General features: G+C 44.3%; 1 protein-coding gene across 4 annotated transcripts in view; it reads left to right on the top strand.

Moving 5' to 3' along the window:
* The window catches only part of CHD6 (chromodomain helicase DNA binding protein 6), a 65,559-nt gene extending 56,734 nt beyond the window's left edge, over positions 1–8,825 (top strand). For 3 of the 4 annotated variants that reach the window (XM_075277507.1, XM_075277505.1, XM_075277506.1), the window contains 7 exons: positions 561–611; positions 2,263–2,414; positions 3,800–4,003; positions 4,457–4,900; positions 5,292–5,474; positions 6,157–6,279; positions 6,938–8,825. In XM_075277507.1, coding sequence (XP_075133608.1) covers positions 561–611; positions 2,263–2,414; positions 3,800–4,003; positions 4,457–4,900; positions 5,292–5,474; positions 6,157–6,279; positions 6,938–7,831 — 2,051 coding nt within the window. In that variant the 3' untranslated portion in view covers positions 7,832–8,825. The remainder of the gene's footprint in view (positions 1–560; positions 612–2,262; positions 2,415–3,799; positions 4,004–4,456; positions 4,901–5,291; positions 5,475–6,156; positions 6,280–6,937) is intronic. The other variant, XM_075277508.1, reaches the window with a different exon arrangement.
* The last annotated feature ends 11,814 nt before the right edge of the window (positions 8,826–20,639 follow it).

Below are 20,639 nucleotides of genomic sequence, written 5' to 3'. Positions count from 1 at the left end.
CAGATTTTTCCGTTTTTGACCTTGGTGTCACCGTAAAGGTACAGATGAGTCCGCCCTTACCCTAGCTGTAATTTTGATAAGGACACTACTATTCCAGAAACCAATTCAGTACCTCACAACTTGCTGGATAAACATCCTAACAGGTTACAGCTCAACACCCCCCACTAGGTGGCCACACATAGAGGTCTCTAGACGGACTATTGCAAAATCATGTTTCTTTGAATAGCTGGTCATTTTGCCATAGCTCAGAATATGTAGAGCCAGGATGGAAAGGTTTAATAAGTTATAGTGCCCCATTATGACTATGACCCTGACGGACCATTGTACCCATAGAGTCCACTCTTACGTCACTGCATGCAGACTTTTTTTTTTGTCGTTTTCGGACTGGCGTTCTCACTGCCCATCTCTTACATTATTATATTGTCGGTGTGTTCCTATCATTCTGCATGCACGACATTGGTGTGTGTTTGTGCCTGTGCAAGTTCAGCACTCAGCACCTGGCCTGGGATTTTTCTCTCTCTTTTTTTTTTTTTTTTTTCTCTTTTGTGTTCGTCTGTCAGAAGGAGCCACACATTATGGCAGAACGTGGATATGGAAGTCTGAACCCACAGGTAGAGAGTCAATGCCGCTAGGCCCAAGTAAAACCTTGTTGTGTTAAAATGGCATCTTGTCACTGTGCTTACCTGGAAATGTCAAAATACTTCATTGTCTCCCTTAAGGCCTTATTCACATGGCCATGAGATTTATTCATGGACCTGGCGTCCTTGAAAAACATCCGGTCTGTGTCCATGCAAGTTCGCGGTCGGCCCTTATACACACGGCAGTAAATAATGGCCACGCCACGGTTGTTTTTGAATCTGCTGTCACGTGGCCACTATAGAACCCATAGTACATGTCCGTTTTTTTTGATGGACGTGAATAGACTTATTGAATTTAATGTGTTGTCAAAATGGACATTGCTAAAACATCCATCACGTATTCGTTTTTTACTGTGGTGTGAATAAACCCTTAGGCTTGGTTCACATAGTGGAGTTTCTGCATTAGAATACACTGCAAAAATTCCACCTCCCGTATATTTCAAAGGGCAGCAGACATCTCCGCTAAAAAAAAGTGTCCTGCTCAATCTTCGGGGGTAATGTGCCCGAGGCTCCCATTCAAATTGGTGGAAGCAGAATATGTTTCGGCTGCCGGCAGGTTGATTTCTGTGGTGGATTTTGCATGGCGGGTCTCATTGCAGAATCCTTCATGTGGACCTAGCTTAAAGGGATCCTATCATTGGATACCCTTTTTTCTCTCCAACATGTAGGAATAGCCTTAAGAAAGGCTATTCTTCTCCTACCTTTAGATGTCTTCTCCGCGCCTCACCTCGGTAGAAATACAGGTTTTCTTCGGTATGCAAATGAGTTCTCTGCCCTCAAACAACACTGGGGACGTCCCCAATGCTGCGAGAGAACTCTCCAGCGACGCCGCTATCTTCTTCTGGAATGGCCTCTCCCTGTGTCGTCTTCTGTCCTGGGTTTCACTCTTCTATGCCTCGGGCAGAGCCGACTGCGCATGCCCGGGCCACAAGAAAATGGCCGCTTACACCAGCTTACTGTGTAAATGGCCATTTTCTTGTGCATGTGCAGTCGGCTCTGCCTGAGGCCTAGAAGATTGAAACCCAGGACAGAAGAAAACACAGGGAGAGAGCGTTCCAGAAGAAGATGGAGGCGGCGCTGGAGATTTCTCTTGCAGCATTGGGGACGCCCCCTGTATTGTTTGAGTGCCGGGGACCGCCCCCAGTGCTGCGAGAGAACTCATTTGCATACTGAAGAAAACCTGGATTTCAACTGAGGTGAGGTACAGAGAAGACATCTCAAGGTAGGAGAAGAATAGACTTTCTTAAGGCTATTTCTATGTGTTAGTCAGAAAAAAAAGGGTATCCAATGATGGGATCCCTTAAATTGTTCACTTGTTATTTGGTTCACAAATTTATAATCTTGTGTTTTACTTTTTATACATTTTATTCACTTGCAGTATAAGATGCTGTTTGCACGTTATTGCTTCTTTCATTAGGTTTTTGATGCTTTCTAGTAAAAAAAAAAAAATAGTGCAACACGTTGCAGCATTTTATCCAGTGTGAAGAAAATGGAAGCCTGACCACTAGTGTCCTTCATGGCTCCGTGATATTAGAACCTGTGATACCAGTGTGAACAGAGCCTTGAATGTGTAAAGCTAGGCTTGTTCATTGATCTTATTGGTGTCTACTTCTGTGTTCTCTAGAGCTTCTTGAGAAGTATCCAGAAGAGGAGGCTAAAAGTTGCACAATGGCCGCTGCTAAGGAAGGAGCACAGGATTTTCAAGATGGCAGAGCTCCGACTATTGCTCAGCTGCTGCAGGAGAAAACCTTGTATTCTTTTTCAGAGTGGCCTAAGGTGTTCAATACAAATCTCTTATTTTTATATTCTCACTCGCTTTCAGGTTTATACATAAAGCTGGTCATACACACAAGGTATTTATCTGGAGATCAATGGCAGATCCAGCTTAGGGGGACGTTTATAGTAGATCTGCCAAAGATCTACAGATAATTATCAACCTAAGCTTCCTTGGTCAGTGGTCACACTACTTTCGTAAGACTTGCTTCCAATAAAACGATGGAAGTCTGACAAACCTCTAAGTAGATCAATAGGGTCTGTCTTTACTGTTTAGATCTATAATGCAGGGAATCCGGCACCGCATTATGGCATCCGGTGTACAGAAGCCATGATGCCAGCGTGACCCGTGCCTGTATTTTGAGAACAGAATTTCCAGTTTGGACAATCCCTGTTCGTTAGTAGAATTTCTAAAACCCACTGTATCCTCTATATCCCTATACACTGTTTGCAGAATATTGTTATATGTGTTAGGGTTGGTTCACACTAGCGCTTTTATTTCATCCGCAAGGAGTCCACATGGAGACCCCCCTCCCCCCCGGACGAATGCAATCGCAATTGCAATTGATGTGCTTGCAAAACACATGGAGCCCATAGACTATAATGGGTTCCGTGTGCTTGCTGCGCACTACCCGCACAAATGAATTGTGCGCGGAAAGCACACGGAGCCTATTATAGTCTATGGGCTCCGTGTGCTTAACTGCACAGCGCTTGCATTGGTATTCCATTCGGGGGGTTTTCATGTGTACTCCTTGCGGACGGAATACAAGCGCTAGTGTGAACCAACCCTAAGTCTGATAAATGTAAGGCTGAGTTCAGCCGGAGTTTTTTGGTCCGGAATTTGAGGCGGAGGCCGCCTCAGATTCTGGACCGAAAAACCGGTAGCTGCGACTGGATGCCGCTGCAGTGCACTGGCATCCAGTTGCAGCACAAATGAATGGGCCTAGTCGGGAGGGAGTGTCTTTGGACGAACGTCCACGGCTGAACCGCCTGAAGAATGATCTAGTCGCTTCTTTTTTTCCAGGAGCCGGAACAGACCGCTCGTGGAAAAAAGAAATGACCGGTTCCCATTGATTTTTAATAGGAGCCGTTTATGGTCAGGATTCTGAGGCGGATTCCACCTCAAAATCCTGACCAAAAAACCCCATGCGAACTTTCCCTAGTGGATGATGTTATTACATGTCTGATGTAACGCTAGGGCAATTGCAGTTCCCTTCTGTTATTTTACCTCATGTATATATTAGTAGAAGCAATGGTTTAATAAGTACCAATATACAAAAAAAGGGATCCAGCACGTAGGAAATATATAATTATATTACACTGGGAGGATTGATATTATGAGAAGTGCCTAAGAAGAAGCACAGTTTAACGTCTTCCGTCTTCTGTAGGATCGCGTGATCATTAACCGGATAGACAATATTTGCCATTCGGTGCTGAAGGGGAAATGGCCGTCCTCTAGTCAACAGTTTGAAGCACAGTGCATGGTGCCGTCAGTGTTAAATAGTAATCTGTGTCCGAGGAGCAGCTACAGCAACGCAGAAGCACAACATTCAACATATAGCAATGGCTCTCCTGGGTCACATGTGCAGAAGGTAAGCTTGGTTACATGTATACATGTATGTATAATAGGGCGTGTGCCGTAAGCTGATCACAAAGATGTACGTTAAAAAAGGTATATATCAGAATATACCATAAATGTCAGGTTGATGTACAACCAGGGTCCCCTGTCTTGTGACTGCACAGTTCTCTTCATTCACTGCCATGCTGTATTATGGGCTCTTATGGGTGGGAGAGCTGATAGCCGGCCCACAGACCGATGAGTTGTACATAGCCACATCGTGTACAGGGTTGGAAGCAGAAAGTCCTGTCTGTCGCAGTGCCGGCACTGCAGCTCGCCCCCCTCCAATCAAGTATTTATGGCCTAGCCTGAGGATAGGCCATGAAAAGCTTAAGCCCAGACAATCCCTTTTACATTGCTGCTTTTATGACTTGCAGATATTGCATGTATATTGAAAAATTTACGCCTATTTGTATTTGCGGTAAAGGAAACCTTCACGGGCGCAGCGTTTTCAAGCGACGAACGAAAGCATAGAAGACCATTTGAGTTTGAGAGTGAGAGGACGGAGGTCAAGCCCCGAGGTATGCAGCATCTCAGTACTCCTCTTGGGAGAACCAGCGCAGCGTTGAATGGATGGAGAGAGACCGCCATGGAACTTTGTAGAGAGCAGGCCGCAGGAGGCAGCTCTACCTATTCCATCAATAGCAGCACGCCCAAGATGGCTGCCATGACTGGCTTGCAGGGTTCATTGGGAATGGACTTGTCAGGAATCCTGCAGGCCGGACTCATCCATCCGGTGACAGGACAAATTGTTAATGGCAATTTGAGGAGGGATGAGTCTTCCTTCAGAAGGAGAAGAGGAAGAAGAAAAAATGTGGAAGGGATGGATCTGGTCTTTCTGAAGGACAGAGGGATGCATGCAGGAATTGTGGTAAGAGGACACTGCTGTAATGAAAGAACGGTGTCAAATTGTATATTGAAAGAGGAATTTTGGCTCAAGATCAATGCTGAATGATATGACTTGTGACAGTCAATTTTCCCATTCACTTCAGTAACCGTACCAGAGGTAGCGTAAGTACAACACCCGACGCGCCCATTAAAGTTGATTGGTGCAGTCCGGATGAAGGTGACGTCCTTTTCATTACATTCATGCAACAACTTTTTTCACCAAGTAGCCCTATGCTAAAAAGGCAAACTCTATGGCATCCGTTATGAGCTGGAGAGCCGCCTGACCACATTACGGAGCAGTACTGAATGGTATTAATGTTCATCCTAGTAAGGGTTACACTTGTGATCATTCACATGCTCTCTTTTCCTTCTAGGGGCTACGTGAGGACCCTGCTCAACTGAGCTCATTGCATAGCGAAGGCTCTGCCTCTTCCCCTTCACATTCTGCAGCTGCAGCCACTAAGACACAACCCGAGAAGGTGATCCCTAACAAAAGCCTTCTGGAGTGGCTACGCCAGCAGTCAGACTGCACAATAGACATACCAACATACGCAGGTGTAAGTACATCACATTGGTTAGTGCTGTGCATATTGTTCTTTTCTGCACCCAAACGTAAACTGGGCCTTTCATGTCCTCTGACCTTATTCTCTAACGCTAGAAAGTTGACAGTGCGCTGAGTTTTCCATGTGGTCATCTTTCTAGCGGTGTACAATATGGCCAACTTTGCCAGTGCCAGAGATATCAGTGCCATTACTTTTGGTAATGATATCCCTCTACTGTCAGAGGGGTCGACCTCAAAGCTCAACGTTATCAGTAGGCTGTGAGGACCCCCGACAGTACTACGCTATAGAGGTGTACTGTCAATGGGACGTTCCTCACCACCCAGTGATGACACTGAGCTGTATGGCCGGCCCTTCTGACAGTGCAGAGATATCTGCACCAAAACTAATGGACACAGAAATAACAAAAACCTTCTCAATCTTTCCGCCGTCACAACACAAGGCTCATGCCGAGCAGCCCCATTGTTTCTGAGACTAAACGGCGAGCAAAGCCACTGTGGAAACCTGAAGCTCTGCTTTAACTTTCCACTGCGGCACCATGGGCCGGAATTAAAGGTGTCTGAGGGGGTCGAGTCCACTTCCTCTCCATAAGCCTCTCATGTGTAAGACCCCTTAGAATTTGATGGGAAAAGAAATTAATATTTCACTATTTTATAGATTAACTCTCTGTGTCTTTCAGAGTTTCTCCGATAAACCCAAACCAAGGCGCCCGCGGTGCAAAGAACCCAGTAAAGTGGACGTTGGCATTCTCACTGGTGAAGAGAGGATCGCGGCTGCTGGTAGCAAAGACTCAGTACGCAGGGTATGATAACTTACTATAAGGTCTTGCAATGTAAATCATATCCTGCGGTGACTGTCATTGACGGACCTTGTCATGTTAAACATGCAGTACAATCTGTGAGAGGCATGTTATAGAGCAGGAGCTGAGCAGATTGCCGCAGCAGTCTGTAGGGGGCACTAAGCCAAACGCCAACATTAGGTATATGAAGTTTAAACTGCGATACTGTTATAGTCGCCATCTGTGTATATAGCTATGACGTTCTTAGTGATATCTTCTCAGGACAAATGGGCCTTCACAATTTGATCACATAGTACACGCTGCATTAGTGATTGGGGCCCCTTCCCCAGCGACATGAAGAAGGTGGGACCGGTAGAGACAAGATACTGGTCTTGTCTACCTGCGTCTCCACCAGATGCCTTCAAACCCAATGGGCAGGTTCAGATGCTGTATACTGCCTATCTGTATATAGTACGCTGAGTGTATTAAATGTTCCATGCATGACGTATTGCATGTGCTGTGGAGCCCATTCCCCTGTGGCCATAATGTTAAGCATAGCTTTTGCCGTATTACACTAGTATTCCTGATCACTACTTTTATTCCATGACATCCACAGAACCCCCATTTTAGTTTCTGTAGTCAGTAAAATTTGTACTTTGTCTCATCTGTTTTTCGTCCTCAGGGATTTCTTCCTGAAACCAAGTTCAGCAGGGTATTGTCGGATACTATTGCCCGTGACGTAGGGCCCAGGAGGCGAGGAAGACGACCACGTAGTGATCTGATAAAGTCCCCGGGAGTGGTAGGATCTGATACCTCATCGTCTGGCATAAACCCCCTTTTTATGAACGGCCTGATCGCTGGAATGGATATAGTGGGGTTGCAAAACATGAGAAATATGCAGGGTATTCCACTGACGGGGCTGGTGGGGTTTCCTACTGGATTCACTACAGTATCTGCCAACGAGGACGTCAAAAGCACGTTAAGTATGTTACCCATGATGCTACCGGGTATGGCTGCCATGCCACAGATGTTTGGCGTTGGAGGGATCATCAACCCTCCCATCTCCTCTTCTGTGCCATCGTCTTTAGGAAGCACAATAAAAGGTGGCGCCACTCACGCAGAGAAAGCCACCGAGGACAAAGACACCAGCCAAGACAGTACACAAGATTCCACGCTTTCTGAGAAGACTGCGACCGCCGCTTTCAAAGAACAGGCGGAACCTGCAGTGACTACAAGCAGCCCGGTAGCTTTTAACCCATTCCTTATCCCAGGCATGTCCCCGAGTCTACTGTACCCTTCCATGTTTCTGTCGCCAGGCATTGGCATGGCCATACCAGGGGTGCAGTCTAGCCGTTCATCAGAGGCAAGTGGCCACGATCCCCAAAAGAGGAAGAGAAAGAAAGTAAAGGGGGACTCTCAGACTTCTGAACCCGAGACTGCACCCTTTACCGAGTCCACAGAGCAGGAGCAGCCGTCTCCCAGTGGCCAGAACTCTGTAGATACAAGCGAAACACAAGCATCCGAGAAGGACGAGGACGATACTGGTTTAAGAGAAACTCCAGACAGTGCGAATTAGAACTTGACTCCCTAAAAATTGTGACTTGTGAGTTCTTTCTCTCATAAATATTTCTTACACTCTGGAGTGTCCATCAGTAAAAATTCTACCTAAACCGCTCCCCTCTATCTCCGTGGTATGTCTGTAACACCTTGACTCTTATGGTAGACAAAAAAAACCCCCAAAACTTGGATGTTGTAGGAAAGCAGACAAATTTTAATTGATTTTCTTAGTTTTTTTTTTCATTTTTTTCTTTTATTTCCATTCCATCAATTGAATTCTGAAGCATCTTATCTGTTTCTTGCCTTTTCCCTTCACGCAGATCAGGCTCTTGACTTGATTTAAAGGCACAGTGTAGCACAAAGCCTTAAAGCAGCAATCCCTTCATCCAAAGACAGGCTTTTGGCTATAGCAATATAACTGGTGCTGTCCGCAATCGACTTTGACGGAAAGTGAATTCTAAACTATGTCTTTCTGTTTGTGTGTACGTGTATACTGGCTGCGCGCGCAGAAAAAAATTGGTATGTCAGACATTAAACCCCCCTCTCCTCCCATTCCCCAATTGCAGGGCATTTACAGGGTCAATTTTATAATTTGGGCTATTATGCATGGGAACGGAAGAAGCGTATCGGCGATGTAATGGATAATCTGTAAGCAAACCTTCACGGTCTACTCGCCCCTTGGTAAAGCCTAGACTGGTTCACTACCAAATATTGCTGTAAAATTTATCATAATTGGTTATACAATCTGTATATTATATTTGTAGAAACCTTTATGTTTACGTCAGCATTGCAGCCTCGCCAGACTATAATGGCGCCCCTTATAGTGACATGTGGAGGCTCCTCCCTCTTGGCTGAAAAGATTATTAGGATGTGTATGTCCATCAGATCTTTTACAAATTGGACTTTAAAAATGTTTTTGGTTTCTTTCTTGCATAGTTGTATGCATCTAAGCAATAAGGGACAGATTTATGGGAACTACCTAAAAGAAGAAGCATAGGTGACAATATTTGGAGCTTTAGGGGCAACACGGTGGCTCAGTGGTTAGCACTTCAACCTTGCAGCGCTGGAGTCCTGGGTTTGAATCCCACCAGGAACAGCATCTGTAAGGAGTTTGTATGTTCTCCCTGTGTTTGCGTGAATTTCCTCCCATTCTACAAAAGACATACTGATAGGAAAAAAATGTACATTGTGATCCCTATATGGGGCTCACAATATACATTAAAAAAAAAAAAAAAAAAACAGGTTTGGGAGAGCAGTATGTGAAATTTTCAGACGCAACCGTGCCGTTCTTTTCGGCATGTCTCGTCCATGTTGGTGACCGGGATGTGTAATTCACCCAGGAGCGTTCCACCAGTCTCGAAACTCCAGGAGGCCCTTCTGGATATTTCAGTATGACGAAAAGCAACCAATCACAACACAGCTTTCATTTCATATTCTGGTTCTCAAAAATGAAAGCTACACTATGATTGGTTGTTAGTGGTGGTTTTCATAAATCTGCCCCATTATGGGTTGTTTTTTTTTCTCTTACTCTCAGAGAAAATTTTTACCAAGCAGCATAAAGCGACCTACTGCATTTTATCCTGAAATAGTTGCCTATGAAGCTTACTCATATTTTAATTACTTTTTCAAAAAGTTTTTAAAAAAACGAATTCCCAAATTGTAATTTTTTTTTTAGTAGTACTTGATGGGTTGATTTTTTTTTTTAAAAAAAACCAAATATTTATTTTAAAAAAATTGCCTTAACCCCTTATTAAAATGGCGCATTACTATTCCAAGTCTAAAGTATTCTGTAGAATAGTTATTTATAATTTGGAATCTATTTTTAGATTTGGTTGGACGAGAGTAGAAGCAATCGTAGTATAAGAAGTAGCTGGGTATAATGGCCGGAGAGACCAATGTAACAATAACTTGAAAGTTTTGCCTTAAAAAGGGTTTTTGGGGTCAGAAAGAAAGGGCCTGTTTTTTTGTTATTTTTGGGTTTGTTTTTGAAAATGGTGCCAATATGGTCCATGGACTGTTTTAGGTATTGCGATTCATCAATTAACTGCGATACCAAAATAGCCCATACAGAAGGGTGGCGCTTTTTTTTTTTTCCAGAAAAAACATGGAGTCTTTTTTCTAATCCTGGACTACCCCTTTAAACTTAAAGCACCCTTACACACGAGGCACTTCTTCTATTGTTGTATCCCCTGGTACCTATTGTACCGTAACTCAAAGGAGCACTTGATGAGCCAGACGTCACCTTAATTGTAAGATAAAGGCATGGCCTTCTGTAAAAAAATAAATAAATAAAAAAATTAAATTTTTTTTAAAAAAAACCGTAGAAACCAAGGAAAAAAATTATTGTATAGAGAACAAGAGAAATATATGTGTATATGATTAAAGGTAGAAAATCACTGTAGAGCAGATGACAAAATTAGTATTGGACGCATCAAAGCAATGTTATAATAGGGACTGCTGCTTTAAAAAAAAAAAAACCCATCAGGACCTGAACTGGTTTGGCGCAGATCTGTTCTCCGCTAGGGCCACATGCTCATTAAAACCCTAGATCAGGGGTAGGGAACGTACGGCTCTCCAGCTGTTGCAAAACTCCAACTCCCAGCATGCATACTGGCTCTGCTGTTTTTGGCACTCCCATGCAAGTGAATGGAGAATGCTGGGAGTTGTAGTTTCACAGCAGCTGGAGAGCCGAAGGTCCCCTACCCCTGCCCTAGATGTTGCGCTGCCAGTCGAAACTTATGCTCTTCAATGTGGTCTCATAGAAATCCAGCAGGGCTGGATTCCTGCCGTCCATCAGGGTGTGACGTGATCACATGGACCATCGTTGAGATCTCACGTGGCGCCATGTTGCCCTAGTCTAAGGCAAAATACATTGTAGACTGAATCAATGGTGGGAAACAGTTCAGAAGCAAAAAAAAAAAAAAAACTTTGCCACTTGTTCTATGTGATCCTATGTAGAAAACTCCATATTTTTTTTTTTTTTATATTTGTTTCTAACCTATTTAAGCCAAATCTGTACGTAAAATCATGCGCTAAGATTTGTTTTTTTATATATATTTTAAAAAATTTTGCCCTATTTTATTATATTTACTGGTCTAGTAGTGTAGATGGAAATATATAGATATATATAATTAATGATTTGGAAAAAAATAAAAATCATATATTCATACTTTTTTTTTTCTAAAAAAACAAACAAAAAAAACCCACGTAAATAGACGGATTTGTTCATGGGTAGTTGACGACAGAAATACTAAGCACTGTCTTCTATTTTTTTAAACCTGCGGTTGATGCGTAATGTAGCTATTTCTCACATTCATGCCGTTGCTATGTGAAGTTTTTCGATTTTTTTTTTTTTTTTTTTTTTTTGTATAGTTTTTCCTGCACTTGTTACGGCACCATTCACACGGGGGAATCTGGGCCAGATGACCTGGTCTGAATCCAGTCAGGAGACCTTGTCCTGGGAGTCCTTGACTTCGCTATCGAGTACTGTAAGTCGTACGGACAATAGAGGCACAAGGAGAAAGGGACACCCGCCATCACTATGATACAAGGAGTCCCCATCTCCGGACTGGAAATCCAGGCTATGTATGGATTGAAGATTCTGGCCCGGGTTCCCTTGTGACTTGGGGCCTTAGGTTGTCAAATATCATACATAGCAAGTACTGTAACTGGGGGGGAAAAATGTGATCAGTCTAGTAGGTAAACTGACCATTGTCTGCTGGCCACCACCTATCTTCTCTGGCTTACTCCCCTTGACCGAGTGTGCATGTGAAACACATCTTGCACTGCTTTTTTTCTTGGTCTACAGCTGCTTCTACACCCTGTTCACTTCATTGGGATAGGCTGAGGCCTATATCATGGGGTAAATCATGGCTGATAGCTGTTGGCCCCACAACAGTCTAAAGTGCTATGGCCAGTATTCGTTCCGTCTCTTCCTCCAGTAACTCGCACCCTTGTACTTCATTAACTTGGGTTATAAAATGGTGCTCCTACCATCTCTTCTCTGCTCTTACCCCCAACTACATAGGTCATTTTAGGGAAATCTTTTGAGTTCTGACCAGTTAACCAGCAGTATTCTATGGTGGCCTCCAGGACATCATGGTGGTAGATCTGAATCCCTGGATTGGTCGTAATTGGTTGATAAATGACGATTCTGTGAGATGGTGGATACTTTTAGCTTTATGAAGGTACCTTCATGTTCCAAAAATGAACTGGACTATGCATTCGCACAGGGAACTTCAGGCGTCATTGTATTTTTGCATTCCAGTCGGTTCTTCTTTTGCAGAATTATTGGCACTTTAGTATGAATCTAATGAATCTATGTGTAAGTATTGAATACTTAGGATGACCTCGCGCTCAGTGTTTGCTCCTATCAGGTACAGTTATTCTTGAGGGTGCTCGATATGGGATTCAGTAGAAATCTCTCTATGTTAGACAAACCTACCGTATTTTTCGGACTATAAGACGCACCTAGGTTTTAGAGGAGGAAAATAGGGAAAAAACATTTTGAAGCAAAAACTGGTAAAATATTTAATATATGGGAGTTGTAGTTTTGCAACAGCTGCAAGGCCACATTGACAGGTGACCCTGCAGCTGTACGGGGATGCATAGAGTGTTTTTTTTGCGGGGCCAGAAGTACTTTTTAGTTTACCATTTTGGGGAATATCTATTGCTTAGATCACCTTGTATTGAAAAAAAAAAACGGTGGTTTATGATATGTTTTTCTACTTTTATATATATATTCTAGGGAGAGGAGGTGATTTAGAACTTTTATTTATTTCATATTTGTATTATATATTTTTAAAGCTTTTTTTTTTTTTTTTACTATTTTATTCCTCCCCCGGGGCTTGAACCTGCGGTCACTTGATTGCAAGTCCCATAGACGGCAATACAACTGTATTGCCGTCTATGGGACATTCTGTATATTAGTATTACGGCTGGTCATAGACCCAGCCGCAATACTAATATATAGCAGTGACAGGCCGGGGAGCCTCATTAGGCTCCCGGCTGTCACCCGAACAGGTCGGCTCCTGCGATATCGCCGCGCAGGAGCCGGCCTGCAACTTAACAGGTACGGGGCCGGTGGGGACCGGCCCCGGGGGAGAAGGGCCACCGATACTGACCCGGCATCCGCTGTACTAGAGAGGCGGATGCCGGCAAGGGATAGACACCATCACAGGTGCCGGGGCCTGAGACATCGCTGCCCTGCCCTGCATGAAGCCAGCGGCGGGGGACGGAGGAGCGGAATAGCATCACTCCTCCCGCTGCTGGCTTCATGCAGGACAGAGGAGCGCCGCGATGTCGCAGGCCCCGGCACCTGTGATGGCGTCTATCACTTGCCGGCTTCCGCCTCTCTATTACAGCGGATGCCAGGCGCCACAAAAAAAGTGCGTCTTATAGTCCGAAAAATACGGTATATGGAAATTGCTGTTACTTGAGTAAACATTCTTTGCCCTCAACGTCCATTAGTTTTACAAAAATTAGTCACTTAAAGGGAGTCTATCTCCAGAACCCAACCCCACACCTAGATAGATAAAGGTCACCTGAATCAAATTGTTTTCTCCTCTTGTGCAAAATCCGCACCCTATAGGCTTAAAAGAGCTAATTAGCATATTGGCAAAAATAGTGATATCTTGTCAATGGAGGAAATACTGTAGGTTAGGTTGGGGTCACACGAATCAATCTGCAAGACTGGGTTCTGGTGACAGACTCCCTTTAAAAAAAAAAAAATGATGATCAGCCCCCTCCTCCCAGAAATAGCGCTGCTCTTATTTGTGGGCATGTGTGGTATTGCAGCTCAGCTGAGATGTAATACCAAAAAGAGTCAGTGGTGAAGTATGGCGCTGTTTCTGCCAACCAAAAAAAAGGCAAAAACTCCAAGACAACCCAAGGGAAGAAAAAATTTCCTCCAAACTAGGGTAACTAGATAATGGCAGCTGTGGTTTGTATCTCAGTAGGTTGATCTACTCTTTTAGTCCCTTCGTTTTTACACATTGGTTACCTCCTTTTTGACACTACTGCTCTTACTTTATATGACGTGGTCTCTTAGATGTCGATTGTAGACTTTCCCGTACACAGTACAGCTAACAATACAAAGTTTGATGTGATTTTTTTTTTTTTTAATGCAAATGCAACCTGTATACCTACCAGTGGCGTAAACACCCAACCTATAGCCAATAAATCATATATTTCATGTATAAGGTAATACACTCCTGTGCGTGCAATGCACAGATCACTACAGGATCAACATGTTACTGTACTCACTGCGTAAACACTTTCTATTAGTCCGCATAGAAAACACAGCCAAGCTTTGAGTCTAGTACTGATGGGGGATTGGCGTATGTAGTGCGAATGTTTACAGTGATATCCACTACCTAGCCGGGTAGATGACAATGAAGCAAAACCCAAAACGGTGGGGGACTGGGGGTAAATACTTGCCGTGCATTCTTCTGAAACAGTTGCACCTCATTGCATGTTAAACTGTGTATATGTGTGTGTATATATGTATATTTCTATACAGAATCTGTAAGCTTTTCAATGACTTCTATATAGATGGGTTTGATGATGATAATGGGATGATGGTCATGATACCAGTCACCATTTTTGTATCATATGCTATAGCGAAGCCTACCTTATCTGGTGTATTGGTCCAGGAATAGAAAGCGTTTTCCTAGAACATCGCCACTAATGTTCACAGGCTGGGAGTAGTATTGCAACTCAGTCCTATTCTGTGGACAAGATTACACCATGGACCTTTTTTCTAATCCTGGACAGAAAAAGAGTGTTGGTTACTGGTCAAGAATATCTGGCAATGTTGGCTACAGACGATCCTAAAGGGGCCCTAATCTTTTATTTTCATGGCATAGTGGTCATCCATGTATCCTGATATCTTTCACTTAGGCCTCTTTCACACGGGTTGCGGTTTGGCTGATTTTGGCCCCAAGATTGATACGGGAAGCCGCGTCACTCTTGGGACAAAATTTGCCTGCCACGACTGTCGCGGCTTTCCCCTCCAGAGTAGGCTCTAATGAATGGGCCTACTCCGGAGGGTGCTGCCGTGAGGCGGACACCGGGGCTGAATCAGCCGCGCAGTCTGCCTGAAGAAAGGGCAGCTCGTTTCTTTTTTTCCGTGAGCGGCTTGTTGGAAAAAAGTAGGCTGGCGGTCTACATAGACCTCCATTGTGAGGGGGCGGATTATGACGTGGATTCAGCGCCATAATCCGCCCCCTCTTGCCCCGTGTGAACGGGGCCTTAAGTCTGTGGGAAACATCTCTCAAACCTACAGACATTGAATGGAGGTGACCAATATTGCCCCCCATTGTAAGGGTCATGAGGGTCCCAGGAGTGAAACCCCTAGCAGTCATACATTCATCTCCCGCCCTGTTTTTCATGGGACTCCTCCATTACCACTCCAGGAAGTGGATCAAATCTTAGGCCTCATTCAGACAGCAGTCTTGTGGTCAGTATTTCACGTCCGTATTTGTAAGCCAAAACCAGGAAATGAACCCAAACGTATAAGAGATGTCATTCTCTTCATTATTATGTTTCTGTTTGTGTTGACTCCAGGTTTAGCTGTCTGAATGAGGCCTTACCCTGTTCATATGGGGCCAGCATAGGTCAGAGACAGGGAAGACGTTATATATGAATAAGCACCCGCGTGTCATGTTGCCGTTTATGGCCTCATGAACACCATGGCCGCGTGTTGTTTATGTAGCGGGTGTCACGTGACTGTTTTATAACACAACGGGGCAGATTTATTACATTGTTCAAAAAGAAACCAATAACAACCAATCACAGCTCTGCTTTCATCTTTCAAAGGCAGAGTATAAGCTGAAACCTTCACTGTGATTGGTTGCCATGGACAACTAAGATGGTTTCGTTCTAATAGATCTGCCCCATTGATTTCATTGAGGCTTCGTCACATTTTTGATAGTTTTAAGATGAAGGCCGCACTGCGATTGGTTTCTGTGGGCAACTAAGTTTTCATTTTAGACCATTATAATAAATTTGCAGCCATTTTTTCCAATGTTCTGGTGCCTAAGGCCTTGTGCTATCCGTATACATTAGACGTGTATTGCAATGTGTCTATCCAATGTGTATTGGGGTCTCCTAACCCTCCCCCACATCCGCTGTCATAAGAGATGAGGGTCTTAAAATTCGGAACCGCGCTGCAACACCTATATAGGTCAATAAAATCCACCTGCAGAGAGATCTTTATTTACTACATAATATAATATACTCCACATCTTCTGTCCATGTTAACGTCTATAATAGGTTTATAGTATTCAGTCCTGTGCCCCTACTGTACGAGGAGCAGTGATGCACCACTAGACATGGCGGCCTCTTCATCCCGTTTGTTGATCTGCATTGTTTTAGTAGTTTGGACCTTCCAGCCTACTCCCAATGGTTCCTGTCATGTAGACGTAGGCGAAAACCAAGCTCACGTGGACACCCTAGACCTAGAAATGTCTCCACACAGTCACCCTATGCAAAGTAGCCATAGAAAACCTCTCCTATGCTGATGTATGATGCCAGTTTGGGGTTACGTATGGTTGAGAGTACGCCGCCATATACCTGTGGGGTACGGTTTAGTTTGGCTTCATTATATCCATGTATCTATAGGATCTTCAGCACCGAGGTTGACATTGTGTCCCCCATATTGTTTTCTAGCCTTATCCCTTGTGCCAGTCACATTCTCTCTATACTTGACTCATTCTCTATACGCACAATGTATAAACTCTGAATATATATATATTTATATACATTCATGCACACACATATACCATGAAATGAAAATTATATCGATTTGGGGCGATTTTTTTTATTGTTTTTTTTCCTTCTAGGATGTACTATAAGAAATTGACAACATTCTTGAATTGCCTTGAATGTGGGTGAAGTGTTAAATCCCTGTTGTGATATTCCCGGCCTCATATCAATGGCGCTCATTGTTTTTGTTACTTTTTCTGTTATTTTTTTTTAGTTTTTTTTCGTAGTGTTACTAATTTATCTGACCGGTCCGGACGTGTCCACAAGAAACGTAACATTTCATCCACTGAGTTATTTATTTGACTTGTTTTCCTCTTTTTTTTTTTGTTTTCGGTCACTTTTCTACACTTGGGATTATTAATGCTGTATATGTTGAGATTAAGACTTTGACAGACTATGTTAACTGTGCAAGTAACTGATTCGTTTTCTTCATCCTGATGCTGACATCTGGGTTTTTCCTACATAAAAATGCTGTTAATAATCCGTGTTGTGTGACATTTTGTGAGGTGTCTGTGTGCGTGAGAATGAGAGGACAGGTCATTTTACAAGGGTTAGGGGCATTGCACACGGAGTATTTGGGCAAGGATTCTGATGCGGAATCCGCACAGAAAAAAAGCCTCCCATTGAAATCAATGGAAGGCTTCTTCCGCTCGTATAAAAAGGAACCCATTGAAGTCAATGGGAGGCTTTTTTTCCTTGCGTCAGAATTGGGTCCCAAATACTCCGTGTGCATCGACCCTTATAGTAATGTTCACACAATGCAGTTTTTGCACACATTTAGGGCCCATTCACATCATAATCCACCCCCTCACAATGGTCTATGGAGCACCCCAGCAACCTCCGGAGTCATCCTATTCATTTGAGCCGGCTCAAGAAGGGAAAGCCGCGATCGCGACAGTCGTGGCAGGTGGGTTTTGACTCGAGTGACGCGGCTCCCCGCGTCACTCTCGGTGCCAAAATCCGCCCCCCGTGTGAACTTAGCCTTACTTTCCTCGAGCATCTGTCCTCTCTCCCAAGGATACTTCTATTCAACGTTACTTAACAATTCTGGAACATCTTTTGTAAGGGCTTGTTTACACAGGGGCTGATTTTGGCACCAAGAGTGACGCGGGGAGTAATGTCACTTTTGGGTCAAAACCCACCTGCCACGACTGTCGCGATCGCGGCTTCCCCCTCCGGAATCGGCTCAAATGAATGGGAAGTTGCTGCCGCTAAGTGGAAGCTGCGGCTCAGTGAGCCGTGCAATCCTCCTGAAGAAAGGGCAGCTCGCTTCTTTCCGCTAGCGGAAAAAAGAACGCTAGTGGTCTACATAGACCACCATTGTATGGAGGCAGATTTTGAGGCGAAATCCGCTGTTAAAATCCGACTCCTTGCCCCTGTGTGAACTAGCCCTTAAATCTCTATAGTTGTCCCTCAGTTATTCCTCCTGCTAATGTATGAATAAATTACTATTGAACATAACCATTGGTAGGGAAATGGCAGTGGCTAGTTGGCTGTGGATTTTTGCATTTCCAGGCAGAATAACAGAGGAATGGCACAATGCAAGTTCTAAGGCCGGGGCCCCACGGGCCGGAAATGTCGCAATTTGTCCGCAGCGGGAAAAATCACAGCGTTTACAGTACATGCGAATCCCATGCCCATTTTGTGATTAAAACTGCAGCGCGGACACCCTGCGATTTCCAAACCAGGTGCGGTTTAAGGTGCTGTGGGAAGAACCATGATGCGTTCCCGTCTCTGTTGTTCTCGCATCGCTTTAGCATGGGGTTTACGGCCCATGGGGCCTTAGCCTAAAGGAGATAACAAAACAAGGGAGGTAGAAATCATAGGCCAGGGCCACACAGTGTGAACAAGCTGCAGAATGTTCACAGGGAAATTCTACAGTGTGTTCTCTTGCAAGCCACCATGGCAAAAAAAAAAAAAAAAGCACCCAAAATTGGGTGACGGCGATATCCCTCATACATGGCTATAGGCACCAAAAATAAAAGCCATGAAAAACTGCTTTACAGGTCACACAGACAGTTCTCATTATTGGTGCAGTTTCTTTTTAGCTGTAGTATGCCTCGTGCTACAGTATACTGGTCCAACACCCGGGCCGATCAGCTGACTGAAGAGTCCTCAATGCATGGGTGAGCGCTACAGCCTCTTCAATACGTACCAAGCATAGCACCATACGTTAGTATAGTGGCTGCACTTGGTATTGACGTAACGTGGCCTGAGAAGTGGAAAGTGTCACCGCTGATCCACACTCATGAGCGGCAAACCCCCGAGAATCCCCGGTTGATGTCCTATTCTAAAGATAGGTTATTGATGTAAAAGCCCAGATAAATCCATCTAACGAAGCTGTTTAGATGAGAAAACATGGCTTCTTTCTTCAAGATACAGCGCCCCGCTCGGTCATGGGTGAAGCATGGTATTGCAACCAGATCACAACCAATTGACAAGGGTAACGTTTTATTTAAAATAAATCGGCCATGTTTTTTATTTTTTTTATTTTTTTTTACACTGAATATTAGAAGGCATTATGTCACTAACACACTTATTATAGATTTCTATCTGGTGAAGTAGAAAAATATAGAAATACTGTAAAGACTTATTCATTGAATAGGTGTCACGTAATACCTACAGCCCCCCCTGGTGGTAATAGCGGATCCATAAGCAGGTCCATGTCCTGTGAAGGAGTTGTCCAGGTGAACTTGTCTGTAATCTTACAATGGTCGTATATATCTAGTGTGAATACACAACCATACTCTTGGCCCTTCTGCACCAAGCAGGGTCTATAGTCTGCCCCATACCGAACTCTCCATCCACCAGATCTCCACATTCTCTATATTCTGTCATTACAGGTGAACATCGCGGCCTCCCCCTCCTGATTAAGCCCAAATGAATGGGCCTAATCGAGAGTGAGTCTCATGCCGCGGCTGAGTCAGCCATGAAATCCACGACAAGAATAGGGTATGTTGCTTCTTTCTCCCGCTAGCGGGGAGAAAAAGCAAGCGAGTCCCATTGAAGTGAATGGAAACCTTTTTTTGCAGGCGGATTTTTTCCTTTTCCTAATCCCAGACATTTCCTGTAAGTGTCACTGAAGGATAACCATTAGAGATGAGCGAACAGTGTTCTATCGAACACATGTTCGATCGGATATCAGGGTGTTCGCCATGTTCGAATCGAATCGAACACCACGTGGTAAAGTGCGCCAAAATTCGATTCCCCTCCCACCTTCCCTGGCGCCTTTTTTGCACCAATAACAGCGCAGGGGAGGTGGGACAGGAACTACGACACTGGGGGCATTGAAAAAAATTGGAAAAAGTCATTGGCTGCCGAAATCAGGTGACCTCCATTTTAGACGAATAGTGGATTTCAAATCCGGGTCATATGAGAATGTGAACTTTGTGACTATGAGACAGGGATAGCTGTACAGGCAGGGATAGCTAGGGATAACCTTTATTTAGGGGGGAATGTTATTAAAAATAACTTTTTGGGGCTCTATCGGGTGTGTAATTGTGATTTTTGTGAGATAAACTTTTTCCCATAGGGATGCATTGGCCAGCGCTGATTGGCCGAATTCCGTACTCTGGCCAATCAGTGCTGGCCAATGCATTCTATTAGCTTGATGAAGCAGAGTGTGCACAAGGGTTCAAGCGCACCCTCGGCTCTGATGTAGCAGAGCCGAGGCTGCACAAGGGTTCAAGCGCACCCTCGGCTCTGATGTAGGAGAGCCGAGGGTGCACTTGAACCCTTGTGCACCCTCAGCTCTGCTACATCAGAGCCGAGGGTGCGCTTGAACCCTTGTGCACACTCTGCTTCATCAAGCTAATAGAATGCATTGGCCAGCGCTGATTGGCCAATGTATTCTATTAGCCTGATGAAGTAGAGCTGAATGTGTGTGCTAAGCACACACATTCAGCTCTACTTCATCGGGCTAATAGAATGCATTGGCCAGCGCTGATTGGCCAGAGTACGGAACTCGACCAATCAGCGCTGGCTCTGCTGGAGGAGGCGGAGTCTAAGATCGCTCCACACCAGTCTCCATTCAGGTCCGACCTTAGACTCCGCCTCCTCCG

This window comes from Leptodactylus fuscus, chromosome 6, assembly GCF_031893055.1.
Source record: "Leptodactylus fuscus isolate aLepFus1 chromosome 6, aLepFus1.hap2, whole genome shotgun sequence".
Classification (NCBI taxonomy): domain Eukaryota; kingdom Metazoa; phylum Chordata; class Amphibia; order Anura; family Leptodactylidae; genus Leptodactylus; species Leptodactylus fuscus.
The sequence above is the reverse complement of the archived record's forward strand: the minus strand, read 5'-3'. Positions and strand labels throughout refer to the sequence as shown.